General features: G+C 49.2%; 1 protein-coding gene across 2 annotated transcripts in view; it reads left to right on the top strand.

The window, feature by feature from the left end:
- The window catches only part of LOC119391038 (uncharacterized), a 595,212-nt gene that overhangs the window by 63,870 nt on the left and 504,791 nt on the right, over positions 1 to 26,551 (top strand). For both annotated transcript variants that reach the window (XM_037658738.1, XM_049415025.1), the window contains exon 2: positions 9,576 to 9,622. In XM_037658738.1, the coding sequence (XP_037514666.1) occupies positions 9,576 to 9,622 (47 nt within the window). The remainder of the gene's footprint in view (positions 1 to 9,575; positions 9,623 to 26,551) is intronic.

Raw genomic sequence — 26,551 nt, 5'->3', positions numbered from 1 at the left:
GAGGAGGGAAATGCCACCAATGCCCGCACCACGAGTGCGTAGCTGCCCCAATTCTGATATTTGTATCAAGTACTGTTAACGAATGAGCAACTTAACAGCGATAACACGAAACTTTAGTCGCATGGCCCGCGGCACTACTCTGTCTGCTCTGCTTGCATGAAATACGAGCGCGTAACTTAGACGAGGACTTACAACACACGGACTTCTCGCCAGGACTCAGCTTGCCTGCATTGGCCAGTGAATCTCGGAGACGCTCATTTCGACTTCTTCGCTCCCTGTAGGCATCTGCTGAGTGTCTTTCTTTGCGGCTTCCGCAACCACAGCGACGGTGCAAGAACGTTCCAGAGTTAGTTCAGCGCATGGCGTGGCTAGCAGTCGGTAGCGAATAGCATCTTTAAAAGGACTGAGCATTGGCCGAGTTTGGTACTTCATTACTACGAAAAACTGCGCGAAATAAACAGAGACAGGTAAGACACACGCACAAGCGCAGTTCAAGAAAAACCACGTGAACGCTTAGAGGTTGGCGGTTAGATAATCTATCATTAGTTTGTGTAACAAAACCGAAGGACTGGCAACGCACCACGTACCTGACAACGCACGAACGCACTAATAGCGTCTGCTTAAAGACCTGCCATTAGTCGTCCCCGCAGAGCTTCCTCTAGAAATGACCAAATACACACGTCACCGCCAGTTTCTTCAAACTCATGATGTACCGCCAGGATTTCATGCTTCCCTTGTTTTCGCTTGTGGAAGCGTTAGCTTTCCGTCCCTTAGGAGTGTAGAGCTTTTAAGCGCATCAGCGGCGACCTCGAACCACACTTTCGTGGGCACCTTTGGAAGAAGCAAACTCCTGACAGTCTCGTGAGCCTTTTCGCGAACAGTATTGAAGAAGACTTGCAGTTTTTTAAATGCGAAGCATTTCTTAGCGAACTTCTGCGAGTTTGAGCGTATCTATCTATCTGTCTATCTAGCCGCCTACGACTTTGTGCTCTCCTGGCCGTTTCGTTAATCGGATGTATACCAAAATTGGTGTGTCAGAACATGGCCTTATTAGGAACATAAATGACAGGTCATATCATGAAAAACATGACACGCATGTCATGAACAGCATGATTTACGTTCCACGGCCTTTGGGCTCCCTGGCCGTTCCGTTAATCGGATGTATACTGTTACGATCGGCCCCCGCGCCGACTAGGAAGCGGCGTCCCCTAACCGGGCGCCGAAGCGCTGCTTGCCTTGACAATGGTTCAAGCGCTTGAATTGTCCTCCCGAGATGGGACGTGAGGCGCCTTGCAGTCCGGCCCATCCGCGTTCGGCCAGACGACCATAATGGTTTCCTGTCGCCAAATCTACCTTGACGAGACAGCGGCGTCCGCGCAGATGACAACCAGCCCCACAAATTGGTCGACAGGGTGCTTCGGAACTGCAGACCTTTTGTGTCCGAGCGTGGGACCCATCGCCCTACGGCCTTCATATGGCGGGGACCACATGTTACACCCTTTGGTGCAAGAGCAGCAGAGTGCGGTGGCCACGCCCCAGTCGACGACGCTGACCTGGGCGAGTGTGGGTGGCACCCTCTTTAGTGTTGTGTGGGACGCGATTGGACCGTCCCAACTTGCAGATATTCCCCCATCTAGGGATCCGGGGAAAGAGACCCTTTAAAACGAGCCCCGCGGGCTCATTCGACGCGCAATCGTCGTCATGCAGACAAGAAATCCTCGTCCTGTAGGACGAAATCGTCATGTAGAAACAAACTGCTCGCCCATGTAAATAAAACCTCTGTTAAGTTTGCCTTCCTCCAGCCTCTTCCTCCGGAGTCTCTGGTGCCTCCAAAGGCCGGTCGCAACAACTGGATGGCAGACGGCGGGACATGACGGATCGATGGAAAGCGACATGGACCGGAGGTCAGCCGAAAGCCCTGGAACCTGGAATTCGGCGGGATTCACGCAGCGTACCATGACCGCACGGTATGGGGTGAGTGCCTGGCTTTGCGCTTGAGATGTATCGAGTCCTTTAGCCTAGACCCGTTAAAGGATAGATAAATCTAGCAACTGCCTAGGAATTGTGGTTGTTGTCTCAGCACAGAGCAGCACTCGGCGATGATCTGAGCATGTCAGGATAAGCATGGTACCTCAGATTAGTTGGTAGAAGAAGACGAGGGTTTGTTACGGAAGTGTTTTGGGAAGTTTGAGGCGGTAGAAGAGTGAAGGAGAAACAGGAAAAAGAGATGTTGGCTACGTGTTGCTGCTTGTGTGCTTGGCTTTTGGTATCTGCTGTGGGATTTGCCAGGCTTCAATTTCTCTAGACCCAGAATTGAAACGCTGGTGGGTTTGTTTGTGTTTTGTCAGAGCTGAGCCAAAGCAAGGTAGTCGCCATGGACCTGATGAGATTGACGAGGGATAGCCTGTTGGAGTTGTGTTGGGAGCTCGACATACAGGTAGATGACAATACGCCTGCGTCAGAACTCCGCGAAATTATAGTAGGAAGCAAAACCAACCAGGAGGATATAGATTACTTCGGGAATCTAATCTTAACAGATCAAGAAAAGCAAGTAGAGCAGGCAAAATGGGATGATGAGTGTGAAAGGCTGGAACATGAGTGTGAAAGACTGGAACGTCTGATGAGATTGACGAAGGATGGCCTGTTGCAGTTGTGTTGGGAGCTCGACATAGAAGTAGACGACGATATGCCTGCATTTAAAATCCGCGAAATAATAGTCGGAAGCAAAAACAAGGAGGAGGATATTGAATATTTTTGGAATCTAATCTGAAATGATCAGGAACAGAAAATAGAGGAGGCAAAAAGGGTTCAACAACACAGGAAGGAGATGCAAGCAATGGACGAGGAAATTGAGAGACTAGAACGCGGATCGAAAGCAGCGGAGTGGTCAATCGGTAGATGTAGCGCACGAAAGGTGCGAGGAACAGTCGAGTGCGGTGCAATTCAGAGCCGTAGGGAAGGCTAGCACTTGTGAAGATAGCTGCAGGTTCAAGAATGAACCGAGGTTGGCAGCTGCGAAAGATGCTGCGCTTAGAGGAGAGGCCGCCGAAGGCCAGAATAAGTGCGAAGATGTGCTGTGCCAGTGGAGTACTAGTGAAAGAGCTAAGACAGTTGCGGAAAATCTGGCACAGACATCAAGTGAGTGTATTGCGGCGGTGGATCTTGCCGGTGGTGTCCCAGGATATTTCGACCCGCTAGGCAGGAACACCGGCGTAAGTTCAGGAAGTGGCGCGAACGAAGAGAGTAGAGAGCACACTGCAGTTGGAGACAGCTCCCAGGTATGCGAGCTAGGTTGTTCGGAGGAAAACAGCTGCATTGTTGCCATAGGCGTTAAGCTGTCCGCCAGTCTGGAGAGGGAAGAAAAAGATGATTTGTATGTAAATCATTTAGACTGCGCGGGTGAGACAGCTAGCGAAAGCAGCGAAAGTGCTGATCAGCAAGAGATGCGAGCGGGAGGCTCGAAAATGAGCCCCAAGAAGCGGCGAAGACGAAGGAGACGCCGTAGAGCCAGGAGCGCGGGAAAAGGGACGACGAGTTCGAAGAAAGGCTTTGAATGTTTGAGCGTAGTAGGAAGAGAAAGGCGTTTGTCATCGGCGACAAAGTTTTGCATGCGTCCGAGCCGCCGGATGAAAAGAAAAAGAAAAGCGCATTGCGCGCAGGTGCAGTCACAGGGAAGGAGTCAGTCAGCTCCCCGTCGCAGTATCCACGGCGCGTTTGATGGGACGCGGGAGTGCAGGGTCGGTGGTTCCCAAGAAGTAGCGGAGGGAGGGGAAGATTGCAGGCCTCCAGCGAAGAGCTTAGGGGGGTTCGGAGCTGAAGCGAACGAGTTTCGCGATTGTTGTAGTCCCCCTCCGACAAGAAAGGCCCACAGGGAGCGACCGCCGCGCGTACGTCTGAAAATTGAGTGACAGCCGTAAGCTTTTGGGATATTGTCGCTACCGGACTTGTTTGTTTCATGTTGAATTTTGTTTTCTTTGTTTATTTTGATTTTTGAATGTTTTTTTTTTTTGTTTCTCGGCTACTAGATATTGTTCAAGTTACTAGTTTTAAGTTCTGTTTATTTCTTAGGCTGTATGTTTATTTCTTAAGTTGTGCGTGATTTTTTTAGGGATAAGCGTTATGCGGTTGTATAACGACACGCATCGGAGCGTGCGTTAGGGTGTGTCCTACGAGTCCGTTTTTAAGAGCGGCGTTACGAGTGTTTTAAGAGTGACCTTAGCAGTTGATTTTGAGTGCGCGTGAGGAAGTAGGGATATTCTTCGGGTTTTTGAGGGTTCATGCGAAAGTTTTTTTCCTTGTTTATTTATTGTTTTATCCGCATGCGCTCTTGTGTGAATATGAGTAGGAGGAGTTAGTGCGCGAGTTTGTGTGTATGCGTTGTAAGAATTGTGACCGCAAACGAGCGATAGTAGTACATCCGTGTTTATTTATGAGAAGTGTGACCGCAAAGGAGAGTTAGTGGTACATCCGCGCAGTAGCACTAGTACGTGAAATTGCGGACGTGAATAGTGAATGGCGCTCCTTGTGTTAGTACAGCAGGACAGTTTGCTTTTCGTCAGCTCAAAGGAACTTGACGACTAGCTTTGGCGGCACAAAATTTTGGGATCAAAAGATAGGTTGAAGCGTAAAGCTTTTGTTCATGAGTATGAGGCCTGGTCGACTTACAGCGGATTACTGACGCTTGCACACAGTAGGCCACGAAGGGCACATCACTGGAGAAGAGATCATGTTTGTTCAAGGCAGTTTAATAAGAAGCTTATACTTGTATTGGGATTGGGAGCTTCAGCGATAGCTCGGAGAAACGCTTCGATTGCTGCTTTGTGTTTTAGCTGTACTATTTAAGGCAGGGTGTTTCCACATGATTTTGTTTTGGACTCAATGTGTCTCAGTGCAGGCAGGGCGCTCTCCCGTGCCTGTGGTTGTGTGTGTGTATGCGTATTCCCAAGAAGGAAGCACCGAGGAACGAGTGTGAGAGTCCATGGTTCGGCGTCTCCGGCAGTGTCCCGGAGTACGCGACTTTCACCGACGCTTCGGGCAACCTGTACAGCTAGTCACCCTCAGGTCGAGTCTTCTGCCGGTGGACGAGCTGTTACGATCGGCCCCCGCGCCGACTAGGAAGCGGCGTCCCCTGTTCTTCGAACCGGGCGCCGAAGCGCTGCTTGCCTTGACAATGGTTCAAGCGCTTGAATTGTCCTCCCGAGATGGGACGTGAGGCGCCTTGCAGTCCGGCCCATCCGCGTTCGGCCAGACGACCATAATGGTTTCCTGTCGCCAAATCTACCTTGACGAGACAGCGGCGTCCGCGCAGATGACAACCAGCCCCACAAATTGGTCGACAGGGTGCTTCGGAACTGCAGACCTTTTGTGTCCGAGCGTGGGACCCATCGCCCTACGGCCTTCACATGGCGGGGACCACATGTTACACCCTTTGGTGCAAGAGCAGCAGAGTGCGGTGGCCACGCCCCAGTCGACGACGCTGACCTGGGCGAGTGTGGGTGGCACCCTCTTTAGTGTTGTGTGGGACGCGATTGGACCGTCCCAACTTGCAGATATTCCCCCATCTAGGGATCCTGGGGAAAGAGACCCTTTAAAACGAGCCCCGCGGGCTCATTCGACGCGCAATCGTCGTCATGTAGACACGAAATCCTCGACCTGTAGGACGAAATCGTCATGTAGAAACAAACTGCTCGCCCATGTAGATAAAACCTCTGTTAAGTTTGCCTTCCTCCAGCCTCTTCCTCCGGAGTCTCTGGTGCCTCCAAAGGCCGGTCGCAACAATACCAAAATTGGTGTGTCATAACGTGGCCTTATCACGAACATAAATGACAGGGCGTATCATGAAAATCATGACACGCATGTCATGAACAGCATGATTTACATTCCACGGCCTTTGGGCTCTTGCGGCCGTTCCGTTAATTCCATATATACCAAAATTGGCACGGCGTGACAAGAGTTCATGACGAACATAATGACAGGCCATAATATGCAAATGATGACGCGCATGTCATGTGCAGCATGATTTACATGACATGGTCTCGGGGCGCTCGCGGCCGTTTAAATGAAGGGATACATACGAAAACTGGTATGACGAGACATTTCTGTATGACGAACATATCTGACACGTGGTAACATGAAAATCATGATATGCATGTCATGTATGACATGATTTACATGCCACGCTCATGGCGCACTCGCGGCCGTTTCGCTAGATTGATACACCAAAATTGGTAATGTGCGATATGACTTTATGAAGAACATGAATAACAGGTGGTAGCACGAGAACCATGACATCCATGACATGTATGTCATGATTTACATGCCACGCTCATGGTGCGTTCGCGTCCGTTTCGCTTGCGTGATATACACCAAAATTGGTGTTACGCGACACGACTGTATGACGAACGTAAGTGAGACGTGGTAACATGAAAAATCATGACATGCAAGTCATGTACGACCTGATTTACAAGCCACGCTCATGATGTGCTAGCGGCAGTTTCAGTAGATTGATATACACCAAAATTGGTATTGCGCGATGTGACTGTATGAAGAACATGAATGACAGTTGGTAAGATGAAAGCCATGACATGCATGTCATGTATGTCATGATTTAATTGCCACGCTCATGATGCATTCGCGGCCGCTTCGCTAGCTCGATGCACACCAAAATTGCTATTGCGCGAAGCCTTTGTACGACGACGGTAAATGAGACGTGGTAACATGAAAATCATGACATGCATGACATGCACGACATGATTTACATGTCATGCTCATGACGCACTCGTGCCGTTTCGCTTGCTTGACACACCGAAATTGGTATTGCGCCACGCGAATGCATGACGAACGTAGATGAGATGTGGTAACATGGAAATCATGACATGCAGGTTATGTATGTCATGATTTATATGCCGCGCTCATTGTGCATTCCCGGCCGTTTTGCTAGCTTGGTATATACAAAAATTGGTATTGCGCGACGCCACTGTATGACGAACGTAAATGAAAGGTGGTAACATGATAATCGTGACATGCATGAAATGTACGTCATGATTTGCATGCCATGCTCATGGCGCACTCGTGGTCGTTTCGCTAGATTGATATGCACCACAATTGGTATTGCACGATGTGACTGTATGAAGAACGTGAATAACAGGTGGTAACATGAAAACTATGACATGCATGCCATGTATGTCATGACTTACATGCCACGCTCATGGTGCATTTGCGGCCGTTTCGATAGCCTGATATACACCAAAACTGGTATTGCGCGATGTGACTGTATGATGAACATTAGTGACAGGTGGTGACATGAAAAACCCTAATATTCATGTCATGTATGACATGATTTACATGCTCCACTCATGGTGCACTCGCGGCCATTTCGCTCCTTTGATATACACCAAAATTGGTATTGCGCGATGTGACTGTATGACGAATATAAATGAGAGGTCTTAACATGCCAATCATGTTATGCATGTCATATACGGTATGATTTACATGCCACTGTCATGGTGCGCTTCCGGCCGTTTTGTTAACGTGATATATACCAAAGTTGGTATGGCATGACACGAGTGCGTGATGAACATAAACGACAGGTCATGCATTTATATACCAGAATATGCGTTTCATTGGCATGGTGTACACTAGATTCTGCATGCATGCGTGCATGGCAAACATGCGATATATGGTGGACTAGATGGCATGGCATGAATGATTTCATTTGGCTCAAAGACAAACAAGGCTATGTATGCAGCTCTTTGCTGGCTGCTTCGCATTACATCGATTCCCACAGTGCGTGGGATCTGCCGAATTTTTTCCCTCTTGCAATGCCGTTGCGGTGATGAAGCACTTGAGCTACTCGAGGTAGACCTCGCAGTCCCCGGTGCCCGTGTCGAGCTCCGGCAGCTTGCCAAGTGTACAGCATTACGTAGCCATCTTGTCCGTCTTGCCGTATGCCATCCTCATCGCCAGGTTATTGTAACTGAAGATGGAGACGTACTTGCGAAACGCGTTTATTCCATGGACTCTGTATGCTAACACGCCCCACACAAAGCAAGTAAACATAGTTGATCCCTCCATCATAGGAATCTGAATTAACACAAATGTGAAGCGTGGTTGATTGTTTATTGTGTGAAAATATATGAGAGCTTGCACAATGTCTATTGTTGTTTGACAGATACAGCAGTTATAACACCGTTTCACGTAGATACACCCACGTTGATTCCCAGTCGAACATCTCCACCCCGACGACTAAGGTCCATAATCATGATTTAATCCTTGTGGTAGTTGAAGCATTTGACATACACCGAGACGCAGCATACGGCGATTCCACGCAAAGATTGCATCAACCTGCACAAAGCACATAATGAACACTGGCACTCAAATCACTCATTCGCAGCATCATAACTTGTCGAGAGAAACGCTAAGGTGTGCGCTCTCCAGTAATAAGGCTTGTGCATATACCGCACAACACTTCAGGAATGCGAGAGGCAGAGTTCGTAGCTTGAGCCGGGAATGTGGGGAGGCGTTCCGCTTCCTGCTGACTTGCCTGTGGCTGAAGCAAAGCACTCACAGCGCGACATTCACGCGTCGACATCATTTGTCGACTCTGCCGTTTATTGCAGCATTATTAGTCGATGCTATCGCACTCGAAACGTAGGCGGCGTAGAAGCACCGTTGGTGCATGTGGAAGCCGCGCTATTCGGCCGACTAGACGTGACATGCTACACGACGCGAAAGGCGAAGGACGTACTGCGTCTTGACTGAGCCGAATCACAACGGCTCATTGTGCCAGCCACAGTTTCTTGCAGTAATGCACCGAAAGCCTCCGTCGCGCTGAAACTTCCGTAGCGCTTCCTGTAAGAGCTGGTTAGTGTCACCATGCAGCACTTCACCGCTCCCGGACGGCGACACAGCCCTCGGCGACCAAGATCACTGCGAGAAGGTGTTAGAGACATAACACGCGCTTATGAGGCCTCGCGCATGTGCGACGGTAGTGCAGTGGGTATAGCACCCGGCACGCGTAGTCACAGACCAAGATGTCGGAGGGTCGGCTTCTCGGTCGTCCTAATCAGCGAAGCTCTTTCCTTTAGTTTTGGGCGCTGGCTCGCCAGGTAAGAATTCTTCCTCTTGTTCTTCGAGCGCCTTGATGATGATATCAAGGCAGGCAAAACCCGAATAGCTCCGAGCCAGCTCCTCAATCGTCATTCACTTCGTGGATACGGCGTGATTTTTTCCCTTGTCATCTCTTTGTGTGCATTTTACCGACATCACTTCCGCGATGGAAATGACGTCAGCGAAGCCGTGGTGGACCCCAGCATGAGACATTTTCGTGAAAAAACCCTCATCCATCTTATCCGTGGGTACATATATCCAACCGGAGACTTGCACAGAACAAATACTCAAGGCCACCAACCACAATCACGGCGCAGTATTTCACGCGCGCACGTTTGATGCAACACCCTTAATCTTTTCTCCGTCTTCCGTTCGGGTACTGAGGCAGCAGTGAGAATCTTTTTAGGATGATGATGATGATCACAAATTTCAGTAGACCTTCAACCAAGATTTCTTTTTCATTACAGGTTCAAGATCTGACTGCAACACGAAAGTCCACGAACTGGAAGAAGACGTAAGTATATTCAGTGGTGTCATGGAAGTTCTTCCTTTATGCAAGCGTGCATGAGCAGTACATGGCTTTCATGATGGTGCACTTTGACCGCGGAGGAATAAATATTTAGGAGGAGAAACTCCCGTTAGAAAGGGTATCGGCGGGCGTCCAGATAACGTCACAAAAATGCAAAAAATAACATGCACCGACGTAGGCACTTCAATCGGCGGCGCCTTGCGGCACGAAGACGCAACCGGAAAAAAAAAAGGAAAGAAAGAGTGCGCTACCGGCCTGCGCACGTTCTCTTTAGTAACCATTCTAAAAAGACTGGGCGTGCAAACACTGACATAAGAGAGAAGTCAGGACACCACAAATGCGCTTGTGGTGTCCTGACTTCTTTCTTGCGTCCGTGTTTGCACGCCCTATCTTTTTAGAATGAATACCTACCAACTAGCTCAGCTCTCTGTTACTCTTTAGTAACCATTATGAGCAGCAGACGACAGCAGCGTTTGCGCCAGCGGGCATGTTAAATTTGTTGTGGATTGCCTTCTCAGTAACGGCACGTCAGGTCAGCGTCTGCTAGAGGGCTATAATAACGCTGCTGCGCACAGTATGCTCTTCTTCGGCATTTGCTAGCCTAAGATGGGACGCAGGTGTTTTGTTGAAACCTGCAAAAGCGGGTGGAAGACTCGCGTGGAAAAGGTGGAGCAAGATGCGAACGCGGCCGAACGCGATCCACGTCCACGCTCCGTGACTGCGGCGGAGCGGGAGCAACGCGCGTGACCGGTTCCCTCGGAAACCGAAACGGCGGCAATTCCCTTGCCTGCTGCCAGACGCCACCAGCATGAAATGGCTCTCCGGCAACGTGACGTTATATGGTCGCCTCAAGTAGCCGAATTGCACCTCCTAAATGTTTCTTGCTCCGTGGCATTGACCAAATATGAAGATAAATGGTAAGTAATAAATAAGCAATATCCACGGAGAAAAAGAAAAGCAAAATGTTTGCAGCGAAGCTGTGTACCTCTACCCCGAAACGCTTTCTTCTCCGTGGGCTAAAAATGAAACGCGAGGCGCCTAAACAACCAACAGACGCTCGCGCGCTCCTCTGCTAGCAGATGCGCACGTTCTTTGCGTTTTCACCTCGGACGCTGAGGAAGGGCGATCGGTTAGGTGTGGGATAGGAAAGTGGACAGACGCATAGAGTCTGCTACCTAGAGGGAACTCTGGCGCTGCGATCGTTCAGCCACCATGGGAATGATGGGTAGTACACGGCTTTGCCTAATCTTTGTGCTTGCGGCTTCAAACGCACTTGTGGCTTTGTTTATTGCTGTGTTTTGCTTGTGTTTCGTGTAGAAGAATGGATCTTTGTGAACTTCGTGACCAGATTTAAATTGGTGAGCCTAAAAAGTTTAATATGGTGAAGTGGAACTGCTGACTTTTGCTGAACTTCGCCTTGCGAGAGAGCAAGTGCAGGCGACACGGAGCCAAACGGAGCCGAAAGAACCAAGTTTAGAGAAATGCGTGTACTGTCCATCATTCCCATGCTGGCTGAAGCTCCATGCGTTGCAGCTCGCATAGACACTAGCGCCAGAGTTCCCTCTAGTGTATCTACAGGGAACTCGTTGGACAGAGGAGCCAACGAACGCGTTCGCTGTTGAACAACTGCAACGCCACAACTAAATTTCGACCTCTGGGTGGTTTAGCGGATGATGCAAGATATACTCTTTAGGTGAGCACGCTCGCGAGACGCGATCGACCAGATAAAGCAACAACGCCGAGCACCCGTCGGTCCATCGTCGAGCGACGTTTCAGTCATTCGAGGACGCTCATTCCACGCCTTTCGTGGAACGGACGCTCTCAACGCCGTCCGTCAAGAGTGTGTTGGTTTCATAGCCAGCGCTGCGCTGCTCGTATTTGTACGTTTGTTGATAGGTGGCAGCACACTGCAAGCGAGTTGCTTGTTGACCGGTTTGAGAGCAAAATGTTCTCCGCGCCCAGGCGTCTCTCTAATTGTAAACATGGTGACGCGGAGTGGTCGAAGTTGTTCGGCGGTGGAAATTCTTCAGATTGCTTTCAGCAGTGATGTTCAAAGAAACCATCTTGACTACAAGGATTTTTCACTGGATATAGAGGGCTGTGAAAGCACTGAGAGCGACAGCGACAATGAACGATCAGCTGCTAACTCACGAGAAGCGATGTAATGCAGAAGCACACGTTGTTGGGCTGGTCGGTTCATGTTCATTCAGAAGCCACGGTTGTGGCTATTTCGCGCAAAGAAACAACAAGGGAAGGGTTAAGGGGAGCGCAAAGCATCGTTTGCGCTCCCCTTAAGCCTTCCCTTGTTGTTTCTTTGCTCGAAATAGCCACAACCGTGGCTTCTGAATGAACACGAGTTGCACATCACGTGCGTTAATGTTTTTCACGCTCGTAAGTCACTTTGATTGTATTTAATGTGTAATATCCTTGAGGAAGATCAAAATAAAAGCATAGTTTTTCTTGTGCAGTGCACGTAGCGCAAATATTGTCGATATTATGTTGCGTCGCATGCCGCCAGCGTGCTCGAGCTCGATCATCATCATCATCAGCCTGCCTACGCCCACTGCAGGGCAAAGGCCTCTCCCATGTTCCGCCAATCAACCCGGTCCTCTGCTTTCTGCTGCCACGTTATACCTGCAAACTTCTTAATCTCATCTATCCACCTAATTTTCTGTCTCCCCCTCACGCGTTTGCGCGAGCTCGATCAGAGAAGCAAAATGGTTAGAGCGATGAAGCGCGCAGTCATCGCCACAATCCACGCCTCTCGCCTAACTTCTCCTGTATTTGACCGGTAACTTACGAACGGCAGTATTGTTCGACGAATTTTGCAACGTCGAATTCTTCGGTGTTGCGAAAAGCATACGTGTGCATTCTTTTCGATATTAGTTCTTGGATTTTGCTGATCGAACCTGCAACATCCTAGTGAAGTGAATTGCACACGGCTAGAGTCTGAGCGTGACTGTGACACTAGCGCTACTGAATTAGATGCTGTGTTCCGTTGAAGAAGTAACTCCGCGATCCTGACTGCACTAGTAACGATGACGGCGTAATACATGTTTGCAAACCATCAACACGTTAAACATGTGGTCCTGTGCAGCAGCGATGGTGCTAGTCGCTAGCGGCCTACTTCTGCGGCAAACCCGTCAGGCAGGCTCGGTACGTACTACCTCGAAGTGCCCTTCAGCTCATACGTCAATTCTAGTTCATACAATCTTCTGTAGCACGCCCAGGGTTTCGCAAAGGATCGTTGATGCACGGTAACGGAGCTGAAATATAACCTTTCACACCGCAGCAAACAATTAGGTGGCGAGCACTTAGCACTTTCCATTGTTTGGGAAAGTATTTTGGTCTCATATCCATTTCAGTGCAGCTCATGGCTACATCCGGTGAAAGTGGCACGGGCCGTACGTCAGCACGTCCTCTCTGTTCCCATGCTAAGAAACGAGTTGAACCTCCTCCGGGCGCCATCTTGAATCGAACGGCGCGCCACCTATAGTTCATGGGCATTGCGAATAGTAATGGTACAGCCACTGGTACAGGTTTTTCGATCGAAAGCACTTCCCTGTGCTAGAGTCGAGACATATTTCTCACAATGCCTCACAGATGGCAGCACATATCTAATGTTTGCTGTTTGCTTGATCAACGCCTTTTCTAGAAAGGAGCATGGCCTCTGAGATGGCAGAGACGCCGCGCGCCCGCCATCTCGGAGGCCATAAAAGGAGACGTTGGCTTGATATCTTTTTCCGCTAGGACATAGTTGTCCATTTTTGGAGCTCTTTGAAAGTTCGTGTGTGTTTTTAGCGGCGATGGCTGCACTATCCCTGCTTTTTTCGAAGCACAGCTTCGTGCAAAAAACGTAGTTTGATGGCCCCGCCAATGCGCCTACAAATCGCCGAATGGGCTCATTTTCGTCGTGACACCTGTCGAACAAAATGCGTTAAGGAGACTCCTTCCACTACATGGCATTTATGTACTGTTTTTTCCCGAAGCAGTTGCAAGTAACATAATGGCCTTGTGGTAGGGCACCTGCTTGCCACATAAACGGCCCGGGTTCGATCCTCAATGGGACCACAGATTTTTCTTGTTTATTTTATTTGCATCTTTGTCGATTTTTCGGTCACGGACGATTTTTCGCTCACAAGCGACGTAGCGACGCACCGACGGCGGCATTTCTGCGAAACGAGCTCTCTAACGCTATTGCGTTAAAACCGCATGCTGGATGATAAGGCGCCTGTGAACAATGGAAACACCCTTCCACGCATTCCCGGTAAAGATTAGGTTGCAGCTGCTTTGCACTTCACACGAGGCCTTTGAACGACGTTAAACGGCCCTTCCTACTCCCCGCGTGTGTTTCCAGCTTTCATATATAAAAGGGAGACCCGTCTAGCAACTCATTCAAATCATTCTAAGACTGCCATGGGTAGACCACGGAAATGAAAGACGCCAGAAGAACAGCGTGAATACAATGCCCCCCCCCCCCCCCCCCCAATCAGCATGTGTGGTGTTTGATACAGCTTCGCTTGACATTCACGTTCGCATGGTTCAGTGAAGGCAAAGTTCAGCGAACGCTTAAAGTTTTCGCCGAGAAACAGATGCGCAAGGAAACGACTTCAATATCAAGACGGAGAATATTGTGCTCACTTAAGAACAAGATCAGATCGATGAAGAAGTTTCTCTTGGACTTGTCTAAGTGATGTGTAAGCGTTTGTTACTGATCACATGCTCTTTCCACGTCACATGCCGCTGTATAGAGCTGAGCAGTGCGCTATTTGTTCCGAAAAAGTCTAGTATCACACGTTTGCATTTCCTGCGCTCGCATTGACGTCCAGTAGTACAAAACTTGCAGAGGATCCCGAAGCATATTCTTATGAGATGAGAACACGAAAGCTTTTCTTTTAGCTGAGTGGTTGTTAGAGAGAGGTGCTGCAGAGTGGTGTGGCCGAGTTGTGTTACAAAGGCTGAAATACTGGGAGAGACCGAATCGTGTTTATTTGGATTATTTGGTAAAAGCAAAGGGGAATCGGCGGCAGTTTTATGCAGCACGACGGCCATAGCGCTGTGTGGTGTCTTTGGCACAGCGGGTCGGCATACCGAAGCATCCAGAACCACCGTACCAACAGACTCAAGCGCGGTCGCCCACGCACCGTGCACCGATCAAGTAAACAACCCAGACGTGGACGAACAAGATGGCGCTCACATGATCTTCTAAAAAGCTAGTGCGCCACTCTTAAAATTAGCGATTTCTTAGCGCGGCCGAGTTTGAAGTGGCGCTGCTATCAGGAGCGAGCACTTTCGTGAACTAACAGATTATGTAGCATACATTTTTATACTTTCGGACACCATGAAAATACGCCACTTGCTTCTATATACATTACATTGTCGTATTTATTGCTATTTTTCATGCTGTTTATTAGACTTTTCCCACTGCATCACTTAGAACCGCAGCGCCCACGGGCGCTATAACAGAAGGATTTCACAAGCAATCCGGCAATTAGCCATGCTTCGCGAGCTTCGCAGCTCAGCTAACTTTATATGCAATCTACAAAGCGCACGGGAGAGGAGGTGCCTGTACCAGGGGGCGGAAACTCCCTATAGGCTTCCCAAGCAACGCTAAGCGGCGCTGCTGCTCTTGACAGGCAGCGCCATCTCTGGCAGAAAGATAGAAACTGGGGTGTCAGCACACGGCCACCTGGATCGGGGCGCGCGGCGGTGTTGCGCGCCCCGATCCAGGTGGCCGTGGTCAGCAGCGCGCGTTTTCCCTTCTCGCCACCGCGTTGCCGCTCGCTTCTGTGCACGTGCAGAGCTCTCGCGGCGCCTGAAAATGTATCGCCTGCAGCGCGGGTTCAAAAAGATCTCACAGCTGGACAAGCACTTCCGAAAAGCTTACTTGATAAAAGGAGAAAGGCTGGTCAATCACGTTAACGGTGAAGAGCAGTCGATCGACGACAACGACGCCTGACTCAAAGCAAAATGCATTTCCCAAGTCGCGATTACACCGTGTAGGACTATACCTCCAGGTAAGTCTCATTCTGTCATGTTAAAGATGAATAATGGTCCACATGCACTCCGAAATGAAGCCGTACACGCTATCGATACTCGGCGTTGTGGACTACAAATCATATGAGTGTTGTTTTGATATGGCATGCTTACAGTAGCAGCCGTGTACTTTCGTGAACAAACGTTTGCGGCGTGCGAAAAACAGAAATTATACGGCCATGGCACTCTTTCCTGAGAAGGTTAGAGTCAAGTCCTCAGTGCCGCTGGAGAATCACCCGCCGATTAAGACGCGAGGCAGCTAGCTGAGCTTTAACCACTGTGAAGCAAGATGAACTGCTCGCCTCGTTTTTTCGGCTCTCGCGTCATGCTTGCAGTCTCTTTTTATGAGGATATCGACTTGACAGGCGTGTAAAACCTGCTGCGCGAACGCGGCTAGAAAATCGCACAAAGTCAGAAGGTGGTTACTTCAAGGTTGCAATTGCAAAGCATGTATTAAGTGCCAGTTATATTTAGCGGCTTAAATATATATCACCCCGATAAAGTGACAAAAAGAAAACAAACCCGCAGAACGATGTCAAAGCTTGCTGAAAATGCACAGACGTCCGTTCCGGCGTGATAAAGCAGCCTTCTCTACGCGTGAATTGCAGGCGCCGAACTTCTGACAATGTGCCGAGTTCAGTTGAATTCAACCAACCGCGCAACGCTAACGGTATAATGTGAGTGTGAACGTTCAACAACGACGGGTAGGTCTCACGAACACGGTGAATCAAAACACAAAGTGGTTTCACCTACAACCGCAACTGAACTTTCACAATGCGAGAAGACGGCGAGTAATCATTGCTGTAGTCGCTGCGTGCATGCGCCGCGTTACTTACCGATTCTGGTAGTCGGAACGAACGAAAGCGATGAACTCAGACAGCCAAAATAGAAGGCGGGACAGCGCTGTCAGCTATCCACGCTTGCCGCCTTTATTTCACGCGCGACACGCCCGGGAATCGATACAGTTTCGCACGTGAATCGCGTGCCTTGGTGCCTGCACTGTTGTGGCAGCGCACGACGGAATAATACTTCGACCTCGCGTCCACTTCCGTGGGATCGTTGCTGCCATCGCGGAAATGCGCAGCTTCGCACAGCTAGCATCTCGGTTCAACGTGCCGAGCTGACGGCCCCCCAGTTATCCGCACCGACAAAAGAACGCGTGCAAGAACGCGTGCCAAGCTCCAGAGCTTTCCGACAGAGCCGCGACGCGGCTGGCGCGGCGCTGTCGTCGCGCCGCAAACTTGAGCTTGGGTTCCTATACCTCCCATGGGACGCGCTCTCGCATGCTGATACGCTGCGGCAGCGTCGCTTCCACCACTGGCGTCTCCCGGGTATTCAACGCAGTGGCGTGGGCACGGGGAGGCTGACCTGGCTACAGCCCCCCCCCCTTCCTCCCCGAAATTTTTCTGGTCGGCGGCCTGCTGGCTGTGTTTATGCTGACACACGTCGCCTACGAACGAAGGCGCGTATCCTTCCAATGTACAAATGAACGTTCAAAAGAAGTGCAAATGAACGAGAGAGCGTGCGCACGCTAGTGGCCTGGGGTCCCCGGAACTAAAACTCTACAGTAGCAGCACAAGAGAAAGCTTAGCGAGCAGAAGCAGCAAAATCAAACTCGGCAGCGCATTTTTGGGGGGTCATACGTACTTAGTACTGCAACCCACAGAACATATGGGCTGCACCCAGGGAGCCTTCGTTGAAAAGTTCCACAATAGCGAGACATTCGAGCGCGTCGATGTGTTCTGAGAACGTCTCATTTGCTTGGTATCACTGGCGGCCAATGCCAGCCATGCTGAAGGCAATGAAGAGCACCGTCGCGCCTGCCACTGATCACTGAACAGTGCTAGGATAAAAGCCTGAAAGAGGGAACGACAGCTGGCCTAAGAAGCGGCAAACACTGCAGCATGCTCTCTAATGGGCTGCATAAATAGAGGTAAAAGGTGGAAATTCCAACAAAAAATATCGTTAATTCCATACGTTTCAATTTCTGTTCGGCCTTTTCTTCAGGGATGAGATAGCCGGTGATGAGCAGCGCTTTTGTGCGTTGGTATGCGTGGCAACATTCACGGTCACATGACAATAGACGAAGGGCAGTGTCCTAGTAGTATACACTTAATAGACAGTCTGAGTAGCGGACCCGCTCGCGTATGCACACTGTCGTGATACTTTGCACTTCCTGCCGTACCCGAGGAGAATGGAAAAGAACGCCTAGTTGGCTTACGTACGTAAGCCGCTTTCGAGCCCCGGAACTAAAGGTACTGCGAGAACTAAAGGTATAGCGATAGGTACTGGGATCGATACTCAGCACCTCCACCACTTCTAATGGGGGTGTTGTGCTTCGAGCAGGTTTACACGTTGCGTCGCGGAAGGCTTCTTGTCAGGCTAATAGCGAGGGCGAGCGACAACCACAGCCACCAATTGTCGCCTTCCTCTTTCATAACAGCGGAGCGTCTGTCATTCGCATTCAGTACACTCGAACAATTTTGGGCGTCTGCTGAATATGCCAGGATTCCTGAAACAGGTGTTGCCGGTGGTTGCTTCCTTTTTCCAGGATAACCACTTTTCTTGTCGGGGATAATTAGGTGGTCGAAGAGTTGACACTGTCCGCCACCGCGCTGCGCTCTCTGTTTAGATGGCGAAGGTCTTTCTGTATTGCTGCATTCTTTCGCGAAATTTTTTAATCTCTCACATATATGAGATGGGGAATTTCGTGCATGTATTTGTATATAGACGCCTTGGGATTGTTCCAGGGATGAGCGAACTTCAGGGCGCGGATCTTCTATTTTACTGTCTTCAGAAAACACGCACAAAATGTTGCCTCCACTTTGACTACAGGCTTTCGACCTTCCATAAGCTGTCCGTTGTCCTAAGTTTCTTGAGAAGAGGGGAAGTTAATTGCTCTTCCCCGCGCCTCCTACAAGATGAAAAGAAACAGGCGTTTGTCCACCGCCCTCCACAGTCAAAGCAAACGTAAACAAGACAACGGACCCAGATCGGTACAATGTCTCCGCCGCCAGCGGGGCAGGAGCCCGGTTCTTCAGAAGAGCAGAGCTTCTTGTTTCACACAACCAGCATCCATCATCCGCAGCTCCCTAGCCTGACCTCAAGATCGAACATCCCCAGAACAATTGTCACGGATTGCCATTTTTTTGGCGACCCGGCGTCACACCGATTAACGGACTGAGCGTGAAACAGCTCGCCGAGACTGGCCCGCCAACAATCAGTGTTGGGGTTAACGGAAGCCGCGCTCCCCCGCTGACCGGCGGGATCGATTGACCATGAAAGGGCTGTCTTTAGAGCCGGGAAGTGCTGAAGGGAGTGTTCTTCTTCGAACGTTCGTCGCCGCCGTTTTATCCTTCGCACCTGCACCGGTGGCGACAGCAGGGTCGTCGGGGGCCGCGATGTCCCTTGAACTAGGTGTAGACAGCAAGGCACACCTCCTGAGAGCCAAGGAAACGGACCATTCCCACGGATAAGCCACGGGTGGACAAGACGTATGTGATTGCCGGGACAGGCTGTCACTCTCGCTCAGCTGAGAACCCTCCTCTGATTAAAAAGGTGCGTGGTCAATGTATACTTAGGGCGCAGTTGGTAACAATAAAACGCGCATGATTGGACACATGTCGAGGTGCCTATTTTTAAGGAACAGAATCTATAATGAAGGGTGATTTAAGCGCAGTGGCGTGTCCAACATGGTCTAGACTAGTAGAACTCATTGTTCGGCTAGTTGGTGCATTGCATCAAGGAATTATACCAGCGGAAAACAGACGAACACAGGAAACGGTGAAAGAGACAGAACTAACCGTTTCCTGTCTCCTTCACCCAGGGCCGGATTAAATGTGCGGAGGGCCCGGTTCAAAAAAAGAAGGGGGGCCCCTCCCCCCTCGCCCCGCCCCCTTTCTTTCCCACTTTGTCATCTGGTCATGCTTGAGACTTGACGCTTTTTAGATTTAGCTGCAAAGAACACAAGCCATATTTATTCTAAGCCTCTCCGGAGTGTGTAATATCACCTGGGCGTTTTCTTTCTTGCGGAGCACGTGGAGAGATTGTCATCGTAATAATTAACTATATCAGGAGACGAAGACACATGGACAGCATTAAGATTTGTCTGGTTCCTTGGATCATACTGAAAGAAGACTAAACTCTGCGAGAAGTTAAGACGAAAAGAAGGAATGCATACGACACTTTGAAGTGCAGTCCAAGCGCCGTGTGTGTTTCTTCCATTCGTTTTAACCTATAGCGTTGTTTACCCTTATTTGAAGAGAGGACATCTTCCCTCGAAAATCAGGGAGCGCCTTTGTGAAAAATAGCTTCCTCTATCTGCTTCAGCTTCACTGATTCGGTAGCGCACGCTTTGGTTTCCTGCGTGCGAGCACTGCCGAAGTTGACAGGTGGGCCTTTTTCAGAAACTGTTCGCACGTACTTACAGTAAATACGCTACCAATCGTCTAGCTACTTTTGATTTCATACAACAACACACATTTAAGCTCTTCTAAGGCAGCATATCGATATAGTGCTATTATGCATATTGTATATGCCTACTGATCACAACAAGTAATACAGATGGTTTAAAATTAAAATATCTTCAATATGGGAAGGGGTGGGCCAAATCTTTCGGAAAAGGTGGCGCCTATAAAAAATGAGATCCGTGTAGAACTTTCACAAAAACGTTTTTAATAAGACTCGAAAAACGACCACACATATTTTCATTTATGCACAAATCGGTCGCTTTTAAACATGTAATAGGGTTACATTTTTGCCGGCAATATTCACTTTCATAGGGCTATAGGAGAAGGAAACACATTCATTGCACACATCTTTTCTGCGTTTAAATGCGGAATATCTTGATATTTTTACGAAATATTTCTTCTTAAACACAGTGTAAAAATTGGTGAACTCTTTCGCAGAAATGCAACCTTGAAATGGGGCGTGTATACGTATTAACATGTTCTCTGTTTTCATTATTCTTTTAAGTAGAGAAAGAAGGTATGTACGTTTCTACAAGCGTTTTCGTGTCTTTTGCTGAGACAGTTTGTTGATCAGCTCTTCAACATTTACCCTCCTAAGAACCTCCGTCTCTACGCTCAGCAGTGACAAATCACTGAGGCGGCTGTCGGTCATCGTTGATCGAAGCCTGTTTTTGATCAATTTCAGTTTGCTGAATGATCGTTCACCAGTGCAATTTGTGACCATTAAGCAAAAAAAAATTCTAAGAGCCACATGGACATCAGGGCAAGAACCTTCAAGCTTTTCACGAATTAGAAGTTCAAAAGTGTTAAAAGAAGTTCAAAAGTGATGGTCAGTTGAAGACCCCCACCACAACGCTCAAGCAATCGCGGTGAGGGTCTGCTGGCGGCCAGTTAGTGGATATATGTTGTAGATATTTCCTGCGCACAACCTCTACCAAGTGATGGTCTCTTAAGTTTCCCTATATAACCACCAAGCAGGAATTAAGACAGAACGGCAATGCCAGAAGCGAAGAATCGAACCATTACTCCTTCGGAGTCCTGGCATAATCAGGAAGTTCCGTACCATACAAATATTTCATGGTACGTTGTTTACACTATAATGAACGCATACTATAGCATACCTATGCGTCAGCTTCATACCGGTTATTTTCATTCAGCGCATTAAGCGATATTTCAAACAGGAACCACTCTCTATGCGCCTTCGCATTGCGTGTTGGACCGTAGCTGCTAAAATCCTCGTCAGGCTGCTCTATGTGTCCATCCGCTGGATCAGCTCCTTCCCTCTACACGATGCATGGTCTTGGGCGAGTAAAAGGTTTTTACCACAGACTGCAGAACTGTGAGCTGACTTCAAGATTATGCACGTTATGCAACGAACAACCTCTTAGAAGCATGTATATTGATTATTGAAATAGACAATCTGTTTCTATCAGGGGAATCCAGCAGGAGGGTTAAACTTTTTCGAACAAAACAACGAAGTCGGCCATTTTTTCTGGCCCTTGGGGGGCGCCCTAAAACCGGAGGGCCCGGTTCATTTGAACCCTTTGAACCCTGGATAATCCGCCCCTGCCTTCACCGTTTCCTGTGTTCGTCTGTTTTCGGCTGGTATGATTCCTTGATGGTGTAGACTGCAGATCAACAGGTATGCCTTCTAGAAGTTTTTAGCGTGATTCTGTATCGGCTGGCCACCTAAACTTAGCCGTTCGTCTTGTTGAGACGCGTAATTAATGTCTACAACGTAGGCATCGGAACTTCGATCTTAACTTAGCTCAACCTGCCTGAGATCGCCTTCAAGCACTAGCTTCCATAAGCATCGGCGTTGCTACTCCGCCGACGTCACAGTCGTGCCTGAACTTGTGACTTCTCGCATCCGATCATCGGGGACTCAACGCTTCCCGTCATCTCACGTAAGCCTTTATCTGTTTATACTTTCGAACTTTCACATCTTTTGCTACTGTTTACTCCATTTATGTCCGCTATTAACCTAGATTTACTACTGCCTGTGTTAAATTCTTTGTTTATTCATTGTTTGTTAATCGGAGGCTCATATGTTGGAGAGCCAAACAACTTTTGCGAAAGAATGCAGCAACACAGGAATGACCTTCTCCACCTGCCTGAAAATAAAGCGCGGTGCAAACACTTATGATCTTAAAAGACCCTCTCCCCCTTCTGAAAGCAGAGAGAGGAACTGCCCCCTTGCGATTCGACAGCATTGTTATGCGGTGTTGTTCCTAACCAATGTTGGCCCCAGCCGAGGAATCTAGGGAACAGCATGTCAATAAAAAGGCCGTGCTGTGGCTTAACAAGCGTTTTCTCGACTTTACTGTAAGGCCGCATATGGCTGTGCGCCTTAAGAGAGGGCAGTGTCTTTCGCTCGCGGACGGCGGCCGCTGAGCTTTTCTTTTTGTGTTGAGTGCTCAGGGTGAGAGCGGTTTCGCACCAAGGGGCGAACCGCGAGATCACAGAATGCCGAGAGGTGTCGGATTTCGGAGCGGCGACCGGTGCCGTACATCTGCCGCTGTGTTTGGAGTGCAATGCGGGCAGTTGTGTCGGCTGCGATGGCGCCACGCGAGCAGTTGCGCGCCGCCTCCCCTCTGGTGGGCCACGGCCTCCGCGGTCTTGTTTTTGAACTCCGGGAAGACGTCGCTTCCGACCAGGAGACAGACCACACTGCGGGTACGGTCCCTACTGCGGGGGTCTGAAGCGCAGGCGGCGCTGTTTGATGACACCGGCCAGCGACGGGAACACGCTGCAAAGGCGAAACCCCAGTAGCCTGGTTCGCGCCAAGGTGGAGGCGACGGCGCTTTTACTGGCCGACGATGCCGCTGAAGCGGAATGTGTGAGAAATAAATTCCGCACGTGGCGTCGGCTCCTGACACTGGGCGTGGCCGCGTGTCGACGAGAAAGAAGGAAGAAAGAACGCTCTGGTTGGCCGCCGTGGTCAAGGGAGGGATCAAGGGATGTCACCGCCCTTTTCCTTTGTTTTGTGGCAGTAGATATTGACCTGCACGTGAGCGGCACGTCAGTCTGGGCTGTAATCAGCGTTGCTGATAGGTCGGTGAGGCTCTGTACATTGTACGTAAAGCTAGCCTGGGCTCTAATCAGAGCGCTGATAGATCAGTGAGGCTAGTGGCAATCGCAAGTTACGACAGTCTGGGCTCTAACTTTGTTAACAAGTAGAAGAGTGGGACTGTATATTTGTCCTGTTTTAATCTTTGTATTTTTATAGGTTCAGTTGTATTTATCATTTCACGTTATCATAAACGATTTCATCCATCTGACTTCCGCTGCTGCCTGCGTGTGAGTACATCATCGCTGCTGATCACCGTCCAAGATCTCCGTGATCAACGACGAAGAACCATCGAAAACTTTACTTTGACCATAACGGCAATAACGGCCACATGCCCCAAGGGCAGAAGCAACTCTCCGACTTTTGGGGGAGTTCTTCCTCGAAGCGCGAACACACAAGCGAGGACTTGAATGGTAAGTAGTTTTCTTCATTTTATGATTTTATGTTACCTAACTCATGTCTTGCGACGACGGAGTCAGGTTACAATGCGCCTGAGCTGAACTATGTGTATCATGTGATTTTTTTTCATATTTAAGTGAACCCTTCATGTTGTTTACAAGAAGTCATTGTATATAAGTCAAGTGTCGATCTCCTAGTCAGGAAATTTATAATTTATGCCACGTCTTCAATATAACATTCAAGAGGAATATATTTTATTATAATGCAAGACGTTGGTCAAAAACGGTGATTAATAATACTCAGAACTGGTATATATCTGCAACTGCTTAGAATCACAGTCACAGACGAGTCTACGCTCATCCTGGAAATCTATTGGGGGCAATAGTTGAAAGAAGCGCCAATAATGTAGCGAATAGGGAGCCCTGGGTAAGGAGACCATCGCTACAAAGTATATGAAACGTCTTTATGCTTACCGGTGCACAAAGCTGGGAAGGGTCTTTGAGTGTTTATCAGTAAGCCGCAGCACACATAAAAAGTTTCACAAAAAAATGTATTTACCATCGCGGCATTTTTAGTTTATGCCTTTACAAGGCCTGTATGTACACCAAGAAGTAGCTGTCCGCTGTGAGAGAGCGTGCGACTTTTCATGTCGCAAATATTCTTAAAGGGCCCCTCACCAGGCCACATAGCAAATTTTCGTTAGACGCTGGAAGTTGTTGTGTGCCGAATGAAGAGCAGTATGCCGCAAGAATTTTTTGAATCGGTTCATTACGAGCTGAGAAAAACAATAATTTGTAGCGGCGCGAAACCATGATGCGAGGAGGTGAGTTTCAAACCCTTGCCACTCGCCCCGTGTAGCCTTAGCAAGCCAAATCCCTTTCCTTGCCCTCTTCACTTGACACATACGCATGAACACGTCATGCGCATGCATGGTCACGTGCGCATGACGTGCCCTTAGCCAGCCTGAGCACGCGAGTGGCGTTGCACGGCCGCTACCTCTTCTTTTTTATGTAGCGGCCGTGGGCGTTTTGTCGGCGTTCTCTGTGGTGTACTGCCTGTTTCTGCGGGACGGGCATGAAAGTTGAGACATTTGTACGGGCACGAGAGTGGCGGTATCATGAGCCAGTGCCGCGTTAACGTTTACTTGGACGCGGTAGAATAAATGAGCATAATGAGTGCACGAACGCGCCAGAACGTTACTTTCCAGGGCTGGCGTCTGCTCGATGCGCTAACCGCGGGGACACGAACGCACGGGAAAGGGAGGCACATTAGCCCCGCATCTCGCTGCGATTCAAGAAAAAAAAAAATGAAAAAGACGCCCACATTCCCTTTGTGTGTCTCAATATTTCACTCAAGTTTTATTAATCTATTCAAGCAACAAATTACACAAACTACACATGTCGTGTCAAGTAATTATCGCAGTGTCACGTGCTACTGTTGGCGACGTCAGAGCACAGTCGTCTACGTAGAGGAGCGACGTCACAGCACTACCATCTACGTAGGGGCATTTTCTCATGTACGTCATCCCCTCATTCTCTAAAGCGCGCGCCCGCGAGAGGAAGGGCAAGCAGCGTTCACCTTGAAATTTGACCCATTTCCGCGGCGCGTAGCGTTGCAAATTTTGGCAGACGTGATCGTGAACGTCCAGTGTATGCATTGCGCTCGTTAGCTCAAAATTGTCAAACCTGGTGAGGGGCCCTTTAACGAGTTTCATGCCGACGAGCGAACACCATTGCACATTATTTTAAACTCATCATCATGCGAGCAGTGTGTGCAGGTGAATGATGATTCCACTGGTTGCGAGGAAACGAATGTGTTCTTGAAATAGATTTTTAGATGTGAAGCATCTTATAGCGGAGTTCAATCCGGTGGTGGTGGTGGTGGTGTGCGGCGTGACCACCCTTACTGCGCATGCACAAACCTTCTCCACTTCCCCCTCCCCCTCTCCACATCACCTCACCCCTTCCCTTTCCTTCTTCCTTTCCCCCTTTCCCATCCCCTCTCCTTCCCCTCTCCCCTCCCCTCTCTCATCCCCTCCCCCTTTTCCCCTCTCCAATCACCTCTCCTCTTCCCTTTCCCCCTTCCCCCTTCCCCTCCCCCTCTCCATTCCTCCTCTCCACTCCCCCTCTCCCTTTCCCCCTCACCACTCCACCTCTGAAACGCGGGCTCCACATACCGAAACACTGCTTCGCATCGCCTCATGGTCCCCTTTAGCGGGAGATGGCGTGATTTTTTCTTCAACTCTTATTTCCCATCCATGGAAGTTTTTTCTGTGCGAGAGTTTCGTTATTTCAAGGCTCAGTCAGGCTTGAGGAATAAATGTCGGCGATACGCCACAGACGACACGCCCTCTGATGGGCGCCAGTGTTTCTTAATTCCAAACTCATCGAGACTTTGCTAGACACTGCTCAAAACGCGCTCTCTTTGTATTAATTTTTTTGATGATTTTGGATTTCAATATGACATATAACGGTAAATATTGCAATGACTTGATCTACCTTATCCAGGGACGTCTCCTAGAACTGAACAGCATGTCAGCCCCACACAGATACAGGCCGGCACACGCCTTCAAGAAAACCAAGGGCCTGCTCAAGGTATAGTTGTACTATATTCTGCACCAGCCATGTGAAACTGAACGGAGAATATTGAAACTATTTCAGAACAAGGAAGAAATCAGTACAGTAATCTGGACATTGGGCTTTGCCAAAGTGCAAACAAAATTGACGATGTTGTCAAGTACCAGCTCCTCGTAACCCCCTGGCGTCCCCATAGAACCCCCAAGTTGTACTGCTTCAACGACTCAAAACAGAAGCGGAAGTTTCAGCTGGCATGGCTCGACAAATACCCATGGCTCGGCTATTCCGCGGTGTGTGAGTGTACATTTTGTCGTGTTTGTGTAGTATGTTGCCACCCTCAAGTTGGCAAAGGCCATCACACGTC

Source organism: Rhipicephalus sanguineus, chromosome 4, assembly GCF_013339695.2.
Source record: "Rhipicephalus sanguineus isolate Rsan-2018 chromosome 4, BIME_Rsan_1.4, whole genome shotgun sequence".
NCBI lineage: Eukaryota > Metazoa > Arthropoda > Arachnida > Ixodida > Ixodidae > Rhipicephalus > Rhipicephalus sanguineus.
The sequence above is the reverse complement of the archived record's forward strand: the minus strand, read 5'-3'. Positions and strand labels throughout refer to the sequence as shown.